General features: G+C 46.6%; 3 protein-coding genes across 3 annotated transcripts; 1 reads left to right on the forward strand and 2 right to left on the reverse strand.

Annotated features, from left to right (window-relative positions):
* Positions 1-1,220: 1,220 nt before the first annotated feature.
* On the reverse strand, positions 1,221-5,575 carry mea1 (male-enhanced antigen 1). Its single transcript, XM_076286364.1, has 4 exons — positions 5,479-5,575; positions 4,858-5,166; positions 4,082-4,190; positions 1,221-2,899 (listed from the first exon to the last, which is right to left on the reverse strand). The coding sequence occupies exons 2-4, from the start codon at positions 5,134-5,136 to the stop codon at positions 2,736-2,738; spliced, it is 552 nt and encodes a 183-aa protein (XP_076142479.1). The 5' UTR covers positions 5,137-5,166; positions 5,479-5,575; the 3' UTR covers positions 1,221-2,735.
* A 293-nt stretch (positions 5,576-5,868) lies between these two features.
* Positions 5,869-9,955, forward strand: dnph1 (2'-deoxynucleoside 5'-phosphate N-hydrolase 1). The gene is made up of 4 exons (XM_076285177.1): positions 5,869-6,141; positions 6,612-6,683; positions 7,797-7,907; positions 9,318-9,955. The coding sequence occupies exons 1-4, from the start codon at positions 6,006-6,008 to the stop codon at positions 9,434-9,436; spliced, it is 438 nt and encodes a 145-aa protein (XP_076141292.1). The 5' UTR covers positions 5,869-6,005; the 3' UTR covers positions 9,437-9,955.
* A 7,102-nt stretch (positions 9,956-17,057) lies between these two features.
* Positions 17,058-21,649, reverse strand: dlk2 (delta-like 2 homolog (Drosophila)). The gene is made up of 5 exons (XM_076285253.1): positions 21,573-21,649; positions 20,906-21,036; positions 19,524-19,668; positions 17,279-18,002; positions 17,058-17,218 (listed from the first exon to the last, which is right to left on the reverse strand). Exons 1-5 carry the CDS (start codon positions 21,647-21,649, stop codon positions 17,105-17,107), a joined length of 1,191 nt encoding a protein of 396 aa, XP_076141368.1. The 3' UTR covers positions 17,058-17,104.
* Between the last annotated feature and the right edge of the window lie 851 nt (positions 21,650-22,500).

The following is a 22,500-nucleotide window of genomic DNA, read 5'->3' on the forward strand; positions in this document are numbered from 1 at the left end:
GCGTCATGCTTGGTTGAGCGCAAGGCGGTGTCCGCAGTCCTGGGGAGGAGCTAGCTCCTCTGTGGGACATGCTTGTGTGTGCGTGTGCTTCGGGGATGCTGACCTGAACAGGCTCCTTATAAGGACTTCCTGTGCCATCAGTCACTCTCCTCCTCTCAGCAAAAATGGCGCCCAGTTTCAGCATGGCGTGCACGTGGCAAGACTGCCTCCCTTCATGGTGGTGTGTGTGTGTGTGTGTCTGCTTTTTGCTCTGGCAGCAAATCATGTTGTTTTTCAAGTGTGTGTTTGAATGGGTGTCCGAGTGAGAGCACAGATTTCTTTCCTTCCCATGGTTTCATTGTGTTGCCATGGTTACAGCCTAGTCGTCAGCACAGCACAACGCAGGTAAAATATCTGTCAATCAAAAGCACCATGTTTCAGAACTACGGTTATCAGTGTAGCAGTTGAATCCATCCACAAGACTAGGTACCTTTAACAAAAGGATCTGGGAGAACCTTCATTGTTTAGCTAACAGTGATATAACTTTAGAAAATGGACTGGTTTTGAAGTGTCCATGTAGAATGCTTCTTGGAGCAGGTCCCTGCATGGCTGAGGCGATGCACTACTCCGACTCTCCTCCGGGGGGCGCTGTGGTATGCTGGACTTAAGTCCCCTGAGTTCCCACATGACTTCTCTAGACTCCCTCCAGTCAGCTGACGTCCTCTATGCTGCTGAAGACCACGTGCTCTCTTGCTCTCTCTCTGGCTGAGAGGAGCATTCTGGACAAACACAGTGTCGTCATAGCAGCTAGCTGAGTTAACCCACTTCTGTTTATTTGTTTTTTCTGTTTCCATGGTTTCCATGCCATCCTCATTCCTGTAGCTTCCTGTTTCTACCACACTCCTATTTCCATTTGCCCTGCCTCTGACATTCCGCTTTAACATTCCAGAACCTTCCAAAGGCTTCCTCGAATCGGGGCCACACAGGTGTCAGTCAGGCGCACACTGATGACATCACAAGCAGCCATGTTATAAATTGGGGTCAGTTCCTTCTGTGGTTTAGCAGTTTGGAAGTCACATTCAGAGTTGTGGTCAAATGCCATGACTGTCAGCTGATTATGGAGTCAACCAATGTCAGCTGCTCTCTCTCTGACACACACACACACACACACACAGATCAACGTCTGCCCCCTGCCCACCCCCCGCGGGCTTGGTGCCCATTTGACACTAACCTTAAGCTGCTTTCCAGGTTATATGTACATATGTTGTACTTTTATTAGGTAGAGCATTACATAGTATGAAAGTCATATTTTGTACAGATGTTCATGTATGTACAGAACAAAAATAAAGTAAAAAACAAAAGACTTTACAGGCAATGAAGTGTTTTTGATCTGCATGTGGCGTGGGCCAGTATGGGAGACACAGACACACTTTCAATAGCACACAGAGGACTGACCAGCACACGACACACAGAGGACTGACCAGCACACGACACACACACACACAGGACTGCACTCCCACACTTACACCTACATTTGAGAATTAAAATGCACACAAACACTCACATGATCACGTCAGCAAACACTCCGCTTGACGCACTTGTTAACATCAACTAAGTTAAGTGATGCCCTTGTGCAACACAGATCACTTGTTTACATCAACTAAGTTAAGTGATGCCCTTGTGCAACACAGATCACTTGTTTACATCAACTAAGTTAAGTGATGCCCTTGTGCAACACAGATCACTTGTTTACATCAACTAAGTTAAGTGATGCCCTTGTGCAACACAGATCATATATTTAGACGGAACTTGTTTTAAAAAGTAAAAGGAAAGTGTTCGTCCTGTCAGTCTTCTGCCCCCCCGTTCTACTCCAGCTGTGTAGCACTGGACACCTGCCCATATAGCACACGCACACGCACACACACACACACACACAGGGCCAGTCTCATGCCAACAGCACCATAATATTAACCTGCTCTAGACATCTTTAGTTTTGCCATAGGGATTTCTAATGCAGTTGCACATGTGTCATTCAGCAGTCATCATGTTGGTGGCGGAGGGCTCCTGCCTCTCCCTGCTCCGTGGACACCTGCCCATGTAGCACGCACACACATGCACACACACACACGCGCACACACACACACACTCCCTGCCCCGTGGACACCTGCCCATGTAGCACGCACACACATGCACACACACGCGCACACACACACGCGCGCGCGCACGCACAAACACACACTCCCTGCTCCGTGGACACCTGCCCATGTAGCGCGCACACACACGCATGTTATGAAATACTTATTATGAATGTTGAGATGGGGGGGAGGGGGGGGGCGCTCATTTCCTCATGGATATTATGGGATGTTCTCATGTCCTTATGGATATTATGGGATGTCCTCATGGACATTATGATTTCAGCAGAAGCTCTTCAACTTAGTCTCATATATAACGAGATCTTTGCATGGACGGTAAGCCGCAATCGTGTTTTTTTGGGGGGGTTTTCCACTCAACAGTCTGGTTTCTCAATTATGTTCTAGTCTCACAATTAGCTGAATGGATCCTCCATTTGAAGACACAATTCTAAGATTTATTTTCACCTTTCTCTTCTGATCAACATTTTATCAAGAAAGTTAAATTCCTCCTCAACATCTCATAATCTCAGTAACTCCTGGACAATTGTCTTTTACGCAGAGGGAATAGCGAGATGAAGTGTGTGTAGCGGAGGTGTGTGTGTGTCCAGCCGTGACGTCCACTTCTCACTTGCGCTCCAGTGGGAGCTCTGCAGCGCTCTGCCGGGTCTGCAGCGTCTGCTGGACCATGTCCTTCCACTGGTCGTCGGAGATGTCCTGTGCCCAGGGAGGGATGCCCAGCGAGGGCAGGTTCACGGCAGCCATGGTCCTCTTCACCAGCTCCACGTGGTCTGCGGAGCGGAGAGTGAGCACACACTGGATTAGGGGTCACCTGACTAGTGAGCACACACTGGATTAGGGGTCACAGTTTAGTGAGCACACACTGGATTAGGGGTCACAGTTGGATTAGGGGGTCACAGTTTAGTGAGCACACACTGGATTAGGGGTCACAGTTTAGTGAGCACACAGCACACACTGGATTAGGGGTCACAGTTTAGTGAGCACACACTGGATTAGGGGTCACCTGACTAGTGAGCACACACTGGATTAGGGGTCACAGTTTAGTGAGCACACACTGAATTAGGGGTCACCTGACTAGTGAGCACACACTGGATTAGGGGTCACCTGACTAGTGAGCAGGCACTGGATTAGTGGTCACTTGACCAGTAGGGCTGCACAATTAGTCGATTTGCAATCAAAATCGAATGCAGTTAGAAAACTGCAGAGGCTGCCTCAGTGCGCGACTCTGTCTTAATCGGTAGTATTTTTTTCATGTATAGGATTTTATTTTCATGTCATCCTTCTGTGACAGACAGTGAAGCTCTTCTAGTAGGAGTGCTACATCAAAACATAATGACAAACATTAGTATTGGGGTGAGGGGTGATATTGTATTCTTTCATAGCATTGGGCCTCATAACATAATGACCAACATAATTATTGGGGGGGGGGTTTATATTATTTCATAGCATTGGGTCTGACATTTCCAGCTGTTTATCTGTGGAAGTGAGAGCCTGGGGTTGATGCCACAGAGTAAAAGTCAAGGTCAGTTTAGGTTAAAAGGGGAAGTGTTGTTGGAGCAAACATTTGACATTTTGGGTTTCCTTGTTCCCTTTCTAAGCTAAATAAGCACTAATATAAGGCCACGTACACTCCATGAGCCTATTTCAAATAAGCACTAATATAAGGCCACGTACACTCCATGAGCCTATTTCAAATAAGCACTAATATAAGGCTACATACACTCCATGAGCCTATTTCAAATAAGCACTAATATAAGGCTACGTACACTCCATGAGCCTATTTCAAATAAGCACTAATATAAGGCTACGTACACTCCATGAGCCTATTTCAAATAAGCACTAATATAAGGCCATGTACACTCCATGAGCCTATTTCAAATAAGCACTAATATAAGGCTACGTACACTCCATGAGCCTATTTCAAACTGCTACAAAAACTCCGGGCATCTCACCAGCGTCCATGGGGATGGAGGCTCGACTGCTGTTGGCAGCCACGCCCTCTGGGTCGTCTTCATCATCGCTGTCGGGAGCGGGGGGTTGGGGCAGGTGCAGACCCATCGCCTGAAACACGGACAACGTCAGCGCAGTACAGCTGGCTTCACTTCAGCCCTCCAAGTCAAATAAAATAACATCCGTTAACAAAAACAACACGATTACAGAGTGACCATTTGCAACAGGGAACCGGCGAGGAAGGTCTGCCACATTAAAGATGCAGTTGGCAAGTCTGACAGATTGAGGGGATTTAGCCAAAATTTGGAATGTTTACAACTCTCATGCCCCTCCCCCACTACCACCGAGCACCCTCTCATTGAGTTTGAGCTCGTCAGCTCGTCAGTACCAGACTGCACCAGACTGTGATTGACTGTCAGATCTCACACAGCCCTGCTCTGATTGGACCAGAAGAACCGGGAGCTGTGGATTTTTGCAAAACAAATAACAGGCTCTAGGTGATGATGGTAGAAGTGCAGGTTTTTTATGTTCTTCTGTCGGTGCATAGTTACGGTTTCAGTGAATATGAACACACAATCTTGCCAACTGCAGCTTTAAACCATTTTAACCATACAATTTGTAGGCCTACCACGAACAAGACGTGACAAGTGGTACACACACGTCAACTAAAAGGCCCGATCAACAGCCAGCTTCAAAGGTAAGGTCATGCAAGCCGAAGAGACACGAGTAACGACTCCGAATCCACATTTCAGTTGCTATATCCAGTCAATTTCCTCACCTGTATTCGTTCCTGGACATCTTGGATCTGGTCGGCGTGTGAGCCTGCGTCCTCGGGTTGTTCGGTGGGCACCGACACCATTCCATCCGGGTCTTGGTTGAGGGGCTGGTAGTAGTAGCCTCCGTTGTCTTCATCCTCTTCGTCAGGGGCACCTGCTTCATCTTCCTCCATGTCCTCTCCGCTCCACTCCTCGGGCACGGCTCCTCCGTCGGAGGGACGGTCGTGTCCCAATTCCTCCTCGGAGTTCGGAAGAATTCTTTCAGGACCCATGACTTCCATCCACGGGCTCTGGGGTCTCAGCCGACAGCTCTAAACACAAAGCAGGGAGAGTCGACAGCCACAACAACGGCGACACGAGAACAGTGAGTTAGCGCGGCACTTGCAGAGTAAAGAATTGGACACTTTCATTATTCATTACAGTCCAACGACTGACCAACCGGTGCGGACGGCTACTCGACATGTTGGCTAGCGATAAGTCACTGAGCTAATAACTAAGCTAGCTTGACACAATCAGTAAACAGAGCTCCATCAGGGAGCGACATGGCTGTACAACGGGACCGTGCAGGTTTATGTACAAGATAATATGCCAAGCATTTCAAATATTACATGTAAAATCCTCACCTCTTGCGTTTGTTTTCTGTATTATCTGTCAAAGGTTTTCTGCAACGACACTTCCTCGGTCAGTGTTTGCTTCCTGTGTAGAGCGGAAAAGGAAATTGGTCAGCATGAATGTGTTTGTCAGCTGTCATCTTACATGGCTCCGCCCCATCTGGTGTTAATTTATTTAATCTCTATGGCAGTTACAACTTTACTAAATATTTACCAGTTTCTTTAAATGAACGCTTTAATTTCCATGCATTCCTAGACTAAACAGTATGTATTCAGTCAATCTTTCCCCCTCCATCGAAAGGATATGTGGAAGATGTTAATCAGAATTGACTCTCTATACCGCCACAAGAGGGCGCCACCGGATTAAACTTTAGGCGTGACGGCGGGGAAGGGGGCGTTCAGGAAAACGGTACCGTTTTGGCGCGTGTTCGCTCGCGTAGACTTGATTTTGAACCTCACATAGTGCGGCGGAGTGCAGTAGTTGGTCTTTTGGTAAATCTTCTTTTCAGTCTTATTTACACCCATCTAGAACTCTGAACATGCACATATACTTCTGCGGCAGCATACGAGGAGGCAGAGATGACGTGGCTTTATATCAAAAGATTGTCAAAAAATGCCAGCAGTATGGTACGGTTCTAACGGAGCATGTGAGCCACGGTCACCTCACTGAAAAAGGTAACTTGAACGATTTTAGAAATAGGAAAGCTTTTTTTTATATAAAATACATTATGGTTGATAGTGCCAGTCTTGTCCTTGAAACAAAGAACTGCATATGTTGAAGTACCATGCGATCATATTTTAATGTCCAAAATATTGCATTTCTGCAGTAAAATCTTGTAGGCCTACTGTGTAGTGTAGTGCAATGCAAATTTTCATGTCCAAAATATTGCATTTCCTGTTTTGATATTCAGAAAACTGCGGTTTTGTCACTTGAAGTAGTACAGTTTTGTAAGGGTGTTGCTGCTGCAAGTTACAGTAAACACATTGTTGATTTTGGTAAACTGTGGCCAGCTTGTGGTAAATCATTTATTTATCATTTCATTGGACTTTACACAGCTAATAGTATTGCAGCGTCCACCCGAGCTTCAAGACTTGGTTACAGAGATTACATTTGCTTAATCATTCTCCCAAACATCTCCCTTCAGGTGAAGATGCGTCACTTGAGGGAGACAAGGCAATCCACGACAGAGACATGAAATGGCTAACGATGTCCGATGGTGAGAGAGCTTCTGGAAATTCTGCTGATTTACTGACATCAGAAAGGTTTTGAATAACACAGCTCTGGAAGGTTGGTCATAATCTGATAGGCAATAATGACAACAACCACAACAACCACAACATGTCTGGGGCCTATTGCACAAAACTAGGATAAGGGATTTAGCCGGGATATCTTGGTTATCCTGGCTCAATTTATCCTTGATCCAGTTGCACAAAAGCGGGATAGGGGGCAGCAGGATATGTTATGGTATAAATCACCATGGCGATTTATTCTGTGGAGCTAGCCTGCTCCAGAACAGGCTAAATTCCGGGATCTATTTAATCTCATCCCTTATCTCAGTCAGCAGTCACCACAAACGGAAACCAATAGTTATTCCACTGCCCACTACACATTGTTATCACATATAACTAGACCCACTGTCATTATTTAAATGTTTGTGATCATTAATTAACTTTTCGCCATTCCCGACCTGTCTATTTGAGGGAGCCGTGAGCGCGCACTTATCCAGGATAGGTTTCACCTGGCTTGATGAATCCGTGTCTGCTCATCCTGGCTTGCTCGTTGTGCAACCAATTAAGCCTGTACGCTCTTGTTTTGGATTCATTGAGCGCAGCTCAGCAACTTATCCCGGATGTCTTAATTCTGCTTTTGTGCAACAGGCCCCAGGTTGGCCATAATCTGATAGAATGACTCCAAATAGACAACAGCAGCAACAACAACAACGGCAGCAGCAGCAGCAGCAGCATGTCTGGTTTCTTAGCCGTACACTGTGTACACAACCATGTGCTCTGCCTCTGCACCCCACACTCAAATGCCTACATCTGCACACACTCACACACACCTGAAAACACTAAACTAGGCCTATCCCCACCCTGTCTCCCGACATACACACATACAGTGCAGCCAATTGTAATAATTACAGACATTTTACTGAGATTACATTAATGTGTGATCCATTTACTTTTCCCTCTCTCCTTCTCTCCTCCTCTCCACCCCTCTTTCCTCCCTCTCTTCCTCTTCCACCCCTCTTTCCTCCCTCTCTTCCTCTTCACCCCTCTTTCCTCTCTCTCTTCCACCCCTCTTTCCTTCTCTCCTCCTCTGCTCTCCCCAGTCATCGTAGCGGAGGTGACCCAGCCGTCTCTGGGTGTGGGTTATGAGCTGGGTCGAGCGCTGGACATGCAGAAGAAGATCTTCTGCCTCTTCAGACCGTCCTCAGGCCGAGGTATCACCCCACCCCCCCCCCCCCCCCCCCCCCGCAGCAACATATCAATCAATCAATCAATCTATCTATCGACTAATCAAGCGATGTTTATTTCTATTCATAGGTGCCACCTACGTCACTATCAAATAGAACGCCGCCATATTCACGACCAATTTCGCCCAGTATGGCCGCCCACGCTGCACATTTGAATGTGTGAGAGAGAGAGAGATATGTGGAGAAAATTTCAATTTTAGACTCCGATCCTTATTTGTTACCCCCAGATTTCTTTTGTCCCTTATTATCTGCCCCAGGCTCTGGATAATGTTCTTTAATGTCAGATGTGTTTATACCTATTTTATACACTCCATGGTTTATACTCATTGAAAGAACATGAAGGGAAGGGAAACGAGGCGATGTGACTTTATGGGAGCAGTTTGTGGTGGGTTATCAGCTGTTAGCTGTCAGACGGTCAGCTGTTGTGACCACTGAGCGGCTAAGCGGGGCGAATCGGTCGTAAAGATGGCGGCGCAAAGCTACAGTGACGTCATGTGACACAAACGAATAGCATAACAATAGCCCACCAAAACAGCATTAATAAACAAATACAAAACAAAAACAGCTGTATGAAGTCAGTAGCTTGCTCAGTGTCCCTACACAGCTGTATGAAGTCAGTAGCTTGCTCAGGGTCCCTACACAGCTGTATTAATTCAGTAGCTTGCTCAGAGTCCCTACACATAAAACGAAGCACCAACAATGCAGTTAGCTGGGGTTGGAGGAGCTGGTAGGGGGGCAGTAGGTAAGTGTTCTTAACAGTTTTCTGTAATAAACTCCAGGTTTGCTAACTACGTTGTTGGTGCTTCGTTTTATGCGTAGGGACCCTGTGCAGGCTACTGACGAGGTTTGGTGCTGTTTGGAACAATGTTACTGGTTAAAAAATGCTATTTGGAAAGCGTTTCACTCATGGCCCTTAGCTATGCCACTGTTTGCGATTTGGGGCTATAGTGTATACCGGAGCAAGCTCTGTAGTGGTTGATCAAGGAAAAATACTGTCTCCACGACTTATTTGATGTGTTTTAATGCAGAAAAAGACCCTGGGGTCAATTTTTGCTGGAGTTACACTTTAACCGAGTCCTACAAACTACCAGCTAGCTCACAGAAAAAATATCTGTATTAAGTGAGTGCCCTACAAACTACCAGCTAGCGGGAGGGAAAGAGGGGTGGAGAGGAGGAGAGAGGGAAAGAGGGGGAGAGAGGGAAAGAGGGGTGGAGAGGAGGAGAGAGGGAAAGAGGGGGAGAGAGGGAGGAGAGGGAAAGAGGGGTGGAGAGAAGGAGAGAGGAGGAAAGAGGGGATGAGGTGAGAGATGGGTGAAGAGGTGTGTTCTCCTCCTGACTGCCCTGTCCGTGTTCTCCTGTTCTCTCCTGACTCTGCAGAGCTGTCAGCCATGATCCGCGGGGCTGAAGACGGTTCCCTGTTCTACGTCAGGGACTACACTGAAGACGAGGTGGAGCGCGTTCTAGAGGAGTTCTTCAGCGGCCTGGCCAAGAACTAAGTGGAATCTGCATCGGAACCTTCTGTAGCACCTAGAGGGGTTGGTTTGTAGCTCAGACTGGAAAGAGCCAGCTTGTGATGGAGAAATGGTCAGTTTGGTCTTCTGACCAGACCTCATTTCTGTGATGTAGTACTCTACTTTGGCCAGTAGATGGAGTTGATGGACACTGAAATTGCTTCAAAGGGCTTGTATGGTTTTACAGCCTCTTGGCTGGCATCACACACACACACACACACACACACACACACACACACACACACTTACTAGTAATATAATAGTTTGTCACATCCACCATATATGTCAGTTAAACATATACAGCACATTTATGTTACATATGCATTCCAAATGCTTCCTGACAATAATGTAAAGTATGGATGTTAAGACAGGTGTGTGCACCTGTATGCCTTAATGCTAAGGACCGTCAATAGTGACACCGGTTTCGGTGAACTTTGGTAGTGGTTGATAATGAATGATTCATATTCTGTAGACTTTGATAATAAAAGATTTCTGTTTGTTGGAGCATCTGAGGTGACATTTGGCGTGTTTGTTTGTAAGCCCACTTGAACAGGTTTCAGCGGTGGGGGGGGGGGTTATAGCGTGCGGCTGGTTCCAGCGTGGGGGGGGTTATAGCGTGCGGCTGGTTCCAGCGTGTGGGGAGGTTATAGCGTGCGGCTGGTTCCAGCGTGGGGGGGGGTTATAGCGTGCGGCTCTCATGTTGAACAGGTTATAGCGTGGGGGGGGGGGGGTTATAGCGTGCGGCTGGTTCCAGCGTGGGGGGGGGGTTATAGTGTGCGGCTCATGTTGAACAGGTTATAGTGTGTGGGGGGGTTATAGCGAGCGGCTGGTTCCAGCGTGGGGGGGGGGGTTATAGCGTGCGGCTCTCATGTTGAACAGGTTATAGCGTGGGGGGGGGGTTATAGCGTGCGGCTGGTTCCAGCGTGGGGGGGGGGTTATAGTGTGCGGCTCATGTTGAACAGGTTATAGCGTGCGGCTCTCATGTTGAACAGGTTCCAGCGTGGGGTGGGGGTTATAGCGTGCGGCTGGTTCTGGACTGAATGGGGATGTGGGCCATCACAGAGATGAGAGATAAAGTTATACCCTCACTTAATCAGTTAGTTACAGTATACCCTCACTTAATCAGTTAGTTACAGTATACCCTTACTTAATCAGTTAGTTATACACCCTTACTTAATCAATTAGTTACAGTATACCTTAATTAGTTATACCCTCACTTAATCAGTTATAATCTCTTACTTAATCAGTTATACCCTCACTTAATCAGTTATAATATCACTTGATCGGTTATAATCTCACCTAATCAGTTATAATCTTACTTAATCAGTTATAATTAGGGCTGTCAAAATAACTGATTAATTAATTTGAGAAAAAATAACTGATTAATAAAATTAGTGCAAATTAATCGATTCCGTATGACCTTTGACCCCGAGCCGTTCTAGTCAGTAAAATTTAGACTGTAATATGAAGGAGAGAGAAGAAAATGTGCTGCCTGGATCATTGATTGGAACATTTACTTTTAAAAAATGGCCTGATGGTGTTGATAAAAAAAATAAAGTGCTCTGCAATGAAATGTCTTGTATGTGAAAAAAAAACTTCTTCCCGAAGCACTTTTGAATTTATTTCCTTAGCATATTAGGTCATATCATAGATTATTATGGCAATTATTTGAACAGTGAAAATAATAAAAGAGTTTTTGAACTTTAATGTCACTAATGCTGATTATTCAATGATTCATTAGAATTTAAATATTTAAAATACTTTCACAGCAAAAAATATATATGCGATTAATTTAGATTAATTAGTCACAGAGTATGTAATTAATTAGATTAATTTTTTTAATCGATTGACAGCCCTAGTTATAATCTTACTTAATCAGTTATAATCTCACTTAATCAGTTTTCTTAAGCACATACCACATGCATCCACACACATTCTCTCTGTGTCCTACTGTGCAGGATAAAAAAGATCCTTTTATATGTAACATTTATTTTTACTTCCTCATTTGGCTTATGCTTTTATCCAAAGTGACCGACATATAAAAGTACCAAGTGACCGGCACTCTCTAGGTGGCTGAACATCCCTAGTTTAAACAATGATGATCATCTATACGAACGCTTCTATAAGCAGCAGATCATCTATAAGCAGCAGATCATCTATACGAACGCTTCTATAAGCAGCAGATCATCTATAAGGAGCAGATCATCTGTAAGGAGCAGATCATCTGTAGGCACGCTTCTATAAGGAGCAGTAAGGTATAAGTGTATATATAGGAACGCTTCTATAAGGAGCAGTAAGGTATAAGTGTATCTATAGGAACGCTTCTATAAGGAGCAGTAAGGTATAAGTGTATATATAGGAACGCTTCTATAAGGAGCAGTAAGGTATAAGTGTATCTATAGGAACGCTTCTATAAGGAGCAGTAAGGTATAAGTGTATATATAGGAACGCTTCTATAAGGAGCAGTAAGGTATACGTGTATATATAGGAACGCTTCTGTAAGGAGCAGATCATCTGTAGGCACGCTTCTATAAGGAGCAGTAAGGTATACGTATCTATAGGAACGCTTCTATAAGGAGCAGTAAGGTATACGTATCTATAGGAACGCTTCTGTAAGGAGCAGATCATCTGTAGGCACGCTTCTATAAGGAGCAGTAAGGTATACGTATCTATAGGAACGCTTCTATAAGGAGCAGTAAGGTATACGTATCTATAGGAGCGCTTCTATAAGGAGCAGTAAGGTATACGTATCTATAGGAGCGCTGCATGACCGGACGCTGCCTGACCGGACGCTGCATGACCGGACGCTGCATGACCGGACGCTGGACGCTGCCTGACCGGACGCTGCATGACCGGACGCTGCATGACCGGACGCTGGACGCTGCATGACCGGACGCTGCCTGACCGGACGCTGCCTCGGGGGACTCTTGTCGCTCCACGTTTTCTTTTTCTCTCCCACACCCCACTGCACCTGCCCAGAGTGACTCATCAAATATAAACATTTACTTCACTCTCATAAATAATGCACAAACCAACTCCACTTGCTGGCTTCGCCAGCTGTCCTCGTCCAACTAGACCAGAGTTCGGCCCTCTCAAAGGCTCTCCGACCATTTAGAAACGCGCTCAATAACTCCATCAGAATTACAGGGACTCATGTCTGCAGCTTTAGGGGAGTTTAAACCATAGAGGCCTAATAGAGGAGTTTAAACCATAGGGGCCTAATAGAGGAGTTTAAACCATAGAGGCCTAATAGAGGAGTTTAAACCATAGAGGCCTAATAGAGGAGTTTAAACCATAGGGGCCTAATAGAGGAGTTTAAACCATAGGGGCCTAATAGAGGAGTTTAAACCATAGGGGCCTACGTAGGGCTTTCCTATTGGCCCTGTCATGACTGATGAGTCTTTTAGACGCCACATGGAGGGTCTTGTCTAAAAGGACTTTGCTCCTATGGTCCCATCACTGCTCCGATTCAGAGTCGATTTAAAGCATTCTGGACAGGAGGGGGCGCTCTAAGTCCACAGCAGGGCTCATTCACAACACTGGGGAGTGTATGGTGTAGCGTGCTGTGCACTGATGCAACAGCCATCGTTCAGCCTTGTTATAAAAGCTGCAGTCTTACGCATCTGACATGAACTTCTGAACCCCCTCAACACACACGCACACACACACACACACACACACACACACACAGTCCTCACTGCGGCTGGTACTGGCATCTGCCCTCTTCACAGATTTACATTTACATGTATTCATTTGGCAGACACATTTAGCTTAAACACACACACACTAAACACACACACACACACACACACAACCCCCATTGCTATCTTCCCAATCTCCTCCACACACACACAGAGTGTCTCAGTGTGCCAGGCAGCTGATCTCGTTGGGCCAAAGTGGGACTGCACCGTAATGTGTCTCACCTGAATGCGGCCAGACTGGAGCTCTGAGACAGCTGAGCGTAATGTGTCTCACCTGAATGCGGCCAGACTGGAGCTCTGAGACAGCTGAGCGTAATGTGTCTCACCTGAATGCGGCCAGACTGGAGCTCTGAGACAGCTGAGCGAAGAGAAGGGAGAAATGAGAAGAAAGAAAGGTATTTTACTGTCGGAATCTTTGGAAGACATTATATAAGTATATATACTCTTTTGATCCCGTGAGGGAAATTTGGTCTCTGCATTTATCCCAATCCATGAATTAGTGAAACACACTCAGCACACAGTGAAGTGAAGCACACACTAATTCCGGCGCAGTGAGCTGCCTGCAACAACAGCGGCACTCGGGGAGCAGTGAGGGGTTGGGTGCCTTGCTCAAGGACACTTCGGGGCTCGAACCGGCAACCCTCCGGTTACAGGTCCGGAGTGCTAACCAGTGGGCCACGGCTGCCCCTCGTTTTTACGTAAAATCCTGTAAATAATCTCAAGCACAGGCATCTGATGTGCTCGCTGCATCTGCACGGGGATGGATATTAAATATGCTGTTCACCTGACACTCAAAATCTACCAGCCACACACCTTTTTTACCAGCCACTAGGTGATAGGGTATGGGATATCGTGCCACTAGAGATAGGGTATGGGATATCGTGCCACTAGAGATAGGGTATGGGATATCGTGCCACTAGAGATAGGGTATGGGAAATCGTGCCACTAGAGACTAAAGATAGGGTATGGGATATCGTGCCACTAGAGACTAGAGATAGGGTATGGGATATCGTGCCACTAGAGACTAGAGATAGGGTATGGGATATCGTGCCACTAGAGATAGGGTATGGGAAATCGTGCCACTAGAGACTAGAGATAGGGTATGGGATATCGTGCCACTAGAGATAGGGTATGGGATATCGTGCCACTAGAGATAGGGTATGGGATATCATGCCACTAGAGATAGGGTATTGGATATCGTGCCACTAGAGATAGGGTATGGGATATCGTGCCACTAGAGACTAGAGATAGGGTATGGGATATCGTGCCACTAGAGACTAGAGATAGGGTATGGGATATCGTGCCACTAGAGATAGGGTATGGGATATCATGCCACTAGAGACTAGAGATAGGGTATGGGATATCGTGCCACTAGAGACTAGAGATAGGGTATGGGAAATCGTGCCGAGCTAGGGTATGGGATATCGTGACAAAAATGACAGTTATTGTCAGAAAAAGAAACATGGCTATTTTCTAGGCTGATTTGACATGGAACTATACTCTCATTCAGGCGTAATAATCGAGTCACCAACCAATTCCTCTGCTGCAGCTCAAACTTGTTGCTGGAAGTGAAACTACTTACCTGTATCAGGTAAGGTGGATCTAATAGTCCCCCTATTTTCAGGTGCTCTGCAATATTATTGTGCTGCTGCATCCATAGTACGTTCATAGAACGTTCCTTGATTATTACGATATATTCAAGAGTTTCGTCTTTGTCAGTTCACAAAACTTTAATGCATAAACTTCAGTATCAAAAATAGGAGTGACACATAACGACAACAAAAAACATACATCAAGTACATATCACCAATAAATTACATTAATAATTTAAATTCATGACAAGAAAGTCATTCTAATATTCATCATTCTATACAGACCTTCAAAATATACTTATACTTATATATATATATCAGTGCAGGACACACATTTATATTTTATTTATATATATATATCAGTGCAGGACACACATTTATATTTTATTTATATATATATATCAGTGCAAGACACACATTTATATTTTATATTTATATATATATCAGTGCAACACACACATTTTACAGTGTGTGTTTTTGTTTTTGTGTGCATTTGTCCTTTATAAAAAAGTACTATATGATGGTACTGGTTATTATGGTATGTTCGCAGCATTACTGTTTATGGCAAAATGTATGAGAGATGTTCCACCATTATTGTAAAAACATCTGAATAACTAGAAAACAAACAAATAACAAACCGCATTTTTCCATCACATGACATATGGCAAGTGTCCCACAACATTGATCACAACCGACCAATCAGAACAAAGTATACAATCTTTCAAATGATGGCTAGTTTGTGAGAAACAAATCTGATTCACTCAGTTTGTGTGTAAGTTAATGTGTGTGTGTGTGTGTGTGTGTGTGTGTGTGTGTGTGTGTGTCAATCAGTGTAACTCAATGTGTGGGTGTGTAATTCAGTCTGAGTTCAGAGTGTGCAAGTCAATGGGCTTTATAATGCACCCGGGGAAAGGTGGTGCAAAGCGTGATGCAAGGCTAATTCTTATCTTACACTCAATAAAGTGTTGATTTTTTATCTTACACTCAATAAAGTGTTGATTTTTTTTATCTGACTCTCAATAAAGTGTTGATTTTTCACAAGGCTTATTCTTATCTTACACTCAAAAAAGTGTTGATTTTTTATCTTACACTCAATAAAGTGTTGATTTTTCGCCATGTGCTCCTCTTTTATTAAACCTATAGGGGCCCAGGGGTCTGGCACATGATCCTATCTTACACCTTCAGAATCATTACGCCACTGACCAAGAAAAACCTGGTCTAAGGCGCATATGAAGCACAGCTGAAGACACACTGTCACGCGATGTATGCAACTCCTCTGCAGGATAAATATCCTATTTTAGGATTTGTATTCAGTCATTGGAACATTATTGGGGTACGTGGGGTACGTTTGACCACATAATCATTAGTGAATATGGTCTGGTCATGTCTTTCATGTCAATAAACTTTACGCCTCTGACCATCCGTTTCAGATCGCCAAGATAGAGCCCTATAAGTGTAGCTGTGTGTATGTGTCTGTCACTCAGTCAGTGTGTGTGTGTGTGTCTGTCACTCTACACGTGTGAATGTCCCTGTGTGTGTGACTGAGAGAGAGGATGTTACAAACACCCGTCCCCTTAATGTGTTGAACACAGCCCTGTGTGGGTCTTACTCTGAGAGGCTGTTACAGACACCAACACAGAGAGACTCTGAGACAGAGAGACAACGTTACAAACACTTTTCCCCTTTATGTGTTGAACGCAGCTCTGTGTGGTTCTGGCTGAGAGAGATGCTGTTACAGACATCCTTCCCCTTAATGTGTTGAACGCAGCCCTGTGTGGTTCTGACTGAGAAAAAGACAGTTACAAACACCCTTCCCCTTCACATGTTGAACGCAGCTCTGTGTGTGTGACTGAGAGAGAGGATGTTGAACACAGCTCTGCATGGTTTTGACTGAAAGAGATTCTGTAACAGACATGCTTCCCCTTCACATGTTGAACGCAGCTCTGTGTGGTTCTGAGAGAATGTTACATACACCCCTCACCTTCTCGTGTTGAACATAGCTCTGTGTGGTTCTGAGACAGAGAGGATGTTACATACACCTTTCCCCTTCACGTGTTGAACACAGCCCTGTGTGGGTGTGGCTGAAACATCAGACTGCTCAACCAACCAGATCATTCTGGAGAGTTCTGAGGGGTAGCCCAAAATGTCCGCCCCTTTAGGTCCCCAGGGGTGTGGCTTCACACGGAATAGGGGCGGGCAGTCCACTGTGATAGGTCTGGGCGTTCCACACTGCGTGTGATTGGAGGTAGAGAGAGGAAGGGGTGTGGTTTCACACGGAATAGGGGCGGGCAGTCCACTCTGATAGGTCTGGGCGTTCCACACTGCGTGTGATTGGAGGTAGAGAGAGGAAGGGGTGTGGCTTAGATGACCTCCGTGTTGAGTTTCTTCTTCTCTGGTTCAGTGGGGTCGGGGGGAGGCGGCTCCAGGAAGCTGATCTTACACTCCTGCTCAGGAGGGGGCGCCGAAGACCCCGTCTCCTGCACTCTCCCTCGCGTTGCTCGGCAACCGCGAAACAGCTGGAGCGGGGAGGTTGCCGGTGACGGTGACGATGATGACGGTGATGAAGAGGAGGCCGGGGGCGGGCGGCAGCGGCAGCGAGGGGCGCAGTGTTCCGTCCAGTGGCCTCGCAGCACCAGCGCCCCCGTCAGGGCGACCACCGCCAGCGTCACCCCCCCCAGCACCAGGAGCGTCACCAGCTGGGCCTGCGACAGCCCCCCCGCCCCCCCGCCCTGCGCCAGCACTTCCTTCACCGAGATCTTCAGCAAGCGGCCGTCGCCCCCCGTGCCCCCGTCGCCCCCGTCGCCCCCCGCGCCCCCCCTGCCCCCCTCGCCCGCGTCCAGGGTGCGGTTGCCCCCCCGGCCCCAGGTGCCCTGCCTGGCCGTGGCGCCGCTGCTCTCTGGCGCCCCCTGTGGTGGGCTCCGGGGTGGCACCTGGCAGGTGGTGCCCGAGTAGCCGCGGGCGCACAGGCACAGGAAGGCGTCGACGCGGTCCAGGCAGCGGCCGCCGTTCAGGCACGGGCGGCTGGCACAGTCGTCCAGGTTGGCGGAGCAGAAGCGCCCGGCGAAGCCCGGCGGGCACAGGCAGGAGAAGCGGTTGACTCCGTCCACGCAGGTGGCGCCGTTGGCGCAGGGCTGCAGCTGGCAGTCGTCCACGTTGGTCTCGCACCGCGGTCCGGTGAAACCCGCCAGGCACCGGCACGTCAGCACCGGAGAGAACCCACCCAGGTCCTCACACAGACCGCCGTTCTTACAGGGAGACCTGGAACACAAACACACACCTTTACATTTAGTCATTAACCAGGGGCCTATTGCACAAAACTAGGATAAGGGATTAAGCCGGGATATCTTGGTTATCCTGGCTCAATTTATCCGTGATCCAGTTGCACAAAAGCAGGTTAGGGGGCAGCAGGATATGTTATGGTATAAGTTACCATGGCGATTTATTCTGTGGAGCTAGCCTGCTCCAGAACAGGCTAAGTTCCAGGATCTATTTAATCTCATCCCTTATCTCAGTCAGCAGTCACCACAAACGGAAACCAATAGTTATTCCACTGCCTACTACACATTGTCATCACATATACCTAGACCCACGGTCATTATTTAAATGTTTGTGATCATTAATTAACTTTTACATACTCGCCATTCCCGACCTGTCATGCGACAATGTGACATCACGGGAGTGCCTAACCATTTCGCACGTGGTGGTCGCTGAACTAGTTGCAATATTCTCCTAAACAGAGGTGTTGCTGTTTGTTGCTGTTGTGAAAAGGCTATCGCTACCTACTTCACACCGTAGAAGAAGCAATGAAGCTGCTCTAGTTGCCATGGTGAATCAGTGAATCTGTGATCGGTCCGTTGCACAAAAGCAGAATTAAGACATCCGGGATAAGTTACTGAGCTGCGCTCAATGAATCCAAAACAAGAGCGTACAGGCTTAATTGGTTGCACAACGAGCAAGCCAGGATGAGCAGACACGGATTCATCAAGCCAGGTGAAACCTATCCTGGATAAGTGCGCGCTCACGGCTCCCTCAAATAGACCCCGTCACCGATCACAGATTCACTGATTCACCATGGCAACTAGCGGCTTCATTGCTTCTTCTACGGTGTGAAGTAGGTAGCGATAGCCTTTTCACAACACCAACAAACAGCAACACCTCTGTTTAGGAGAATATTGCAACTAGTGCGCGACCACCACGTGCGAAATGGTTAGGCACTCCCGTGACGTCACATTGTAGCATGACAGGTCGGAAATGGCGATATGTAAAAGTTAATTAATGATCACAAACGTTTAAATAATGACAGTGGGTCTAGTTATATGTGATAACAATGCGTGGTGGGCAGTGGAATAACTATTGGTTTCTGTTTGTGATGACTGCTGACTGAGATAAGGGATGAGATTAAATAGATCCTGGAACTTAGCCTGTTCTGGAGCAGGCTAGCTCCACAGAATAAATCGCCATGGTAACTTATACCATAACATATCCTGCTGCCCCCTATCCCGCTTTTGTGCAACTGGATCACGGATAAATTGAGCCAGGATAACCAAGATATCCCGGCTTAATCCCTTATCCTAGTTTTGTGCAAGCGTGCGTGCGTGGGTGTATGGCGTGCGTGTGTGCGTGCCTGCGTGCGTGGGTGCGTGTATGGCGTGCGTGTGTGCGTGCGTGTGTGTGTGTATGTGTGTGTGTGTGTGCGTGGGTGTGTGCGTGCGTGCGTGTGTGGGTGTATGTGTGTGCGTGGGTGTGTGCGTGCGTGCGTGCGTGCGTGCGTGTACTCACTTGGTGCTGTAGCACGGTCCCATTCTGAGTTGGCAGTGGTTGCCGTGGAAGCCGTCGGGGCAGAGGCAGGAGTAGTCACCCGTCTCGTCCGTCACACATGTCGCCCCATTCTGACACGGCTTCTCCTTGGAACACACATGGATGTCTGCAACACGCACCAAAGCAGCATGAATACAGCTCTCTCCCTCACACACACACACACACACACACACCTTAGCAGCATGAACACAGCTCTCTCCCTCACACACACACACACACACACACACACACACACACACACAGACAAACATACACACACATAAGGTATACAGTAAGGGCTAAAACGTGACTGCAGTAAATAACAATAGCATCAGAGTCAGCAGCTGCAACAACGGCTCAATCAAGTGTTTTTGGTTGTTATGGAGACAAGCAACAACGGCTCAATCAAGTGTTTTTGGTTGTTATGGAGACAAGCAACAACGGCTCAAACAAGTGTTTTTGGTTGTTATGGAGACACCGTGTGAAGTCACCCAGGCAGTGATGATTACAAAATGTTTAAAAAACATTCTCCCCCTCACAACGAGTACCCTGTTCATGATGATACAGCATCATCATCAAACAGGACAGACACACACACATACACACACACATCACCAGTACACATACACCACTACATACACACACACACACATCACCTGTACACATACACCACTACATACACACACACACATCACCTGTACACATACACCACTACATACACACACACACATCACCTGTACACATACACCACTACATACACACACACACATCACCTGTACACATACACCACTACATACACACACACACATCACCTGTACACAAACACCACTACATACACACACACACATCACCTGTACACATACACCACTACATACACACACACATCACTTGTACACATACACCACTACATACACACACATATCACCTGTACACATACACCACTACATACACACACACATCACCTGTACACATACACACACACATACACACACACATACATCACCTGTACACATACACACAAACACACACCTGTACACATACACATACACACACACACACATCACCTGTACACAAACACCACTACATACACACACACACACATCACCAGTACACATACACACACAAACGCACACACATCACTTGTACACAAACACCACTACACACACACACACATCACCTGTACACATACGCCACTATAAACACACACACATCACCTGTACACAAACACCACTACATACACACACACATCACCTGTACCTATACACCACTACATACACACACACACCTGTACACATACACCTCTACATACACACACACACACATCACCTGTAAACATACACCACTACACACACACACACACACACCTTTGTCGCAGAAGCGTCCGGTCCATCCTGGTTGGCAGGTGCACTGCCAGGGCTGATGGCAGGAGCCGTGGACACACCCCGGCATCCGCATACAGTCTGCACACTCAGGACCGCCCCAACCTGGATCACACCTGCAGCAGGACACACACACATAGACACACACACACACACACACATAAATACACACACACACAAACACACACACACACACACAAATAGGCACATTCAGACACACACACACAGACACACACACACACACAGACACACACACACACACACACACACAAATAGGCACATTCAGACACACACACACACAGACACACACACATGCGCACAGACACACAGACACACACACACACATGTGTACACACGTGAGTTATCTCTGTCAAATTAATCGTGTTGGTGTGTGTGTGAGTGTGCGTGTGTGTGTGTGTGTGTGTGTGCGTGTGTGTGTGTGCATGTATGTGCGTGTGTGTGCATGTGCGTGCATGTGTATGTGTGCATGTGCGTGCACATCTGTGTGTGTGCATGTGCGTGCATGCATGTCTGTGTATGTAAGTGTGCATGTGTGTGTGTGCATGTCTGTGTGTGTGTGTGTGTGTGCGTGTGCAGTGCGTGTGTGTCTGTGTGTGTGCATGAGCGTGCGTGTTTTGTGTAGCAGTCTTACTTGCATTCACCAGTGTCGTCGTCACATCGTCCATGTTCCACTTGACACGTGCAGTTCAGCTCTGGGAGAGAAGACATGACAGTCAGGACCATATCAGAGCACACACACACACACACACGCACACTTGTTTCAGATTCAAACAACACATCAGGTTGTGGGATTTGTGTGTGTGTGTCTGTGTGTGTGTGTGTGTGTGTGTGTATGTGTGCGTGTGGGATGTGTGCACTTTTACCACCCTGGTGTCTGATAGGTGTTAGATTTCAGGGATTTTGGAGGAAGTGCCGATGTGTGTGTGTGTGTGTGTGAGATGATTTGGAGGGAGTGCCTTTTGATAAGGCTGAAGGGTCTGGTAAGGGACCGTTCGTTATTTATAAACGGGGTCACCGGAGGAAAATAGGGGAGGGTCATGTCTTTTATATTCTTTGTTGAGGGGAGGGTCACCGAACTTTTTTTTGGTCTAGGAGGGAGGGTCACCCATCTTTTGTATTAATGAAAACAGCAAAAAATCAAAGTGGCTTGTTTGATTGTTGATTTATGTCGCCGTATAACGTTCTCTTTCGTTCCATAGCTCTGTCAACATTGGACGATGAAAATAAGGGAGATTTCCCGGGTTTCTCACGCAAAATACGGAAAATGTCAACATTCGTCCCCATTAACGTTGGAAGGGTTGGAGCAACAAAGTAGCCTACTTTATTCACGCCTAACAGCCTATATCCATTTGGTCAACTTTATCCAGCCCTAAAAAAGCTCAATTTAACTTTGGTTTACTTGTAGTTTACCTTGTAGCCTAACTTTAGACAGTGTGCATGCTTAACATAAATCATACTGTTTCATTCATCCACACATCCAGCTCCTAACGTTTTGACAAGCATTTCTACCAATTGACCTTGTTCCTGCCCATCTCTAGCTTTGCTGTCTCCATCCTTTC

Source organism: Alosa pseudoharengus, unplaced genomic scaffold, assembly GCF_046254945.1.
Source record: "Alosa pseudoharengus isolate Yale_2024_CS ecotype anadromous, Long Island Sound unplaced genomic scaffold, YU_APseudo_1.1 YU_APseudo_1.1_scf_15, whole genome shotgun sequence".
NCBI lineage: Eukaryota > Metazoa > Chordata > Actinopteri > Clupeiformes > Clupeidae > Alosa > Alosa pseudoharengus.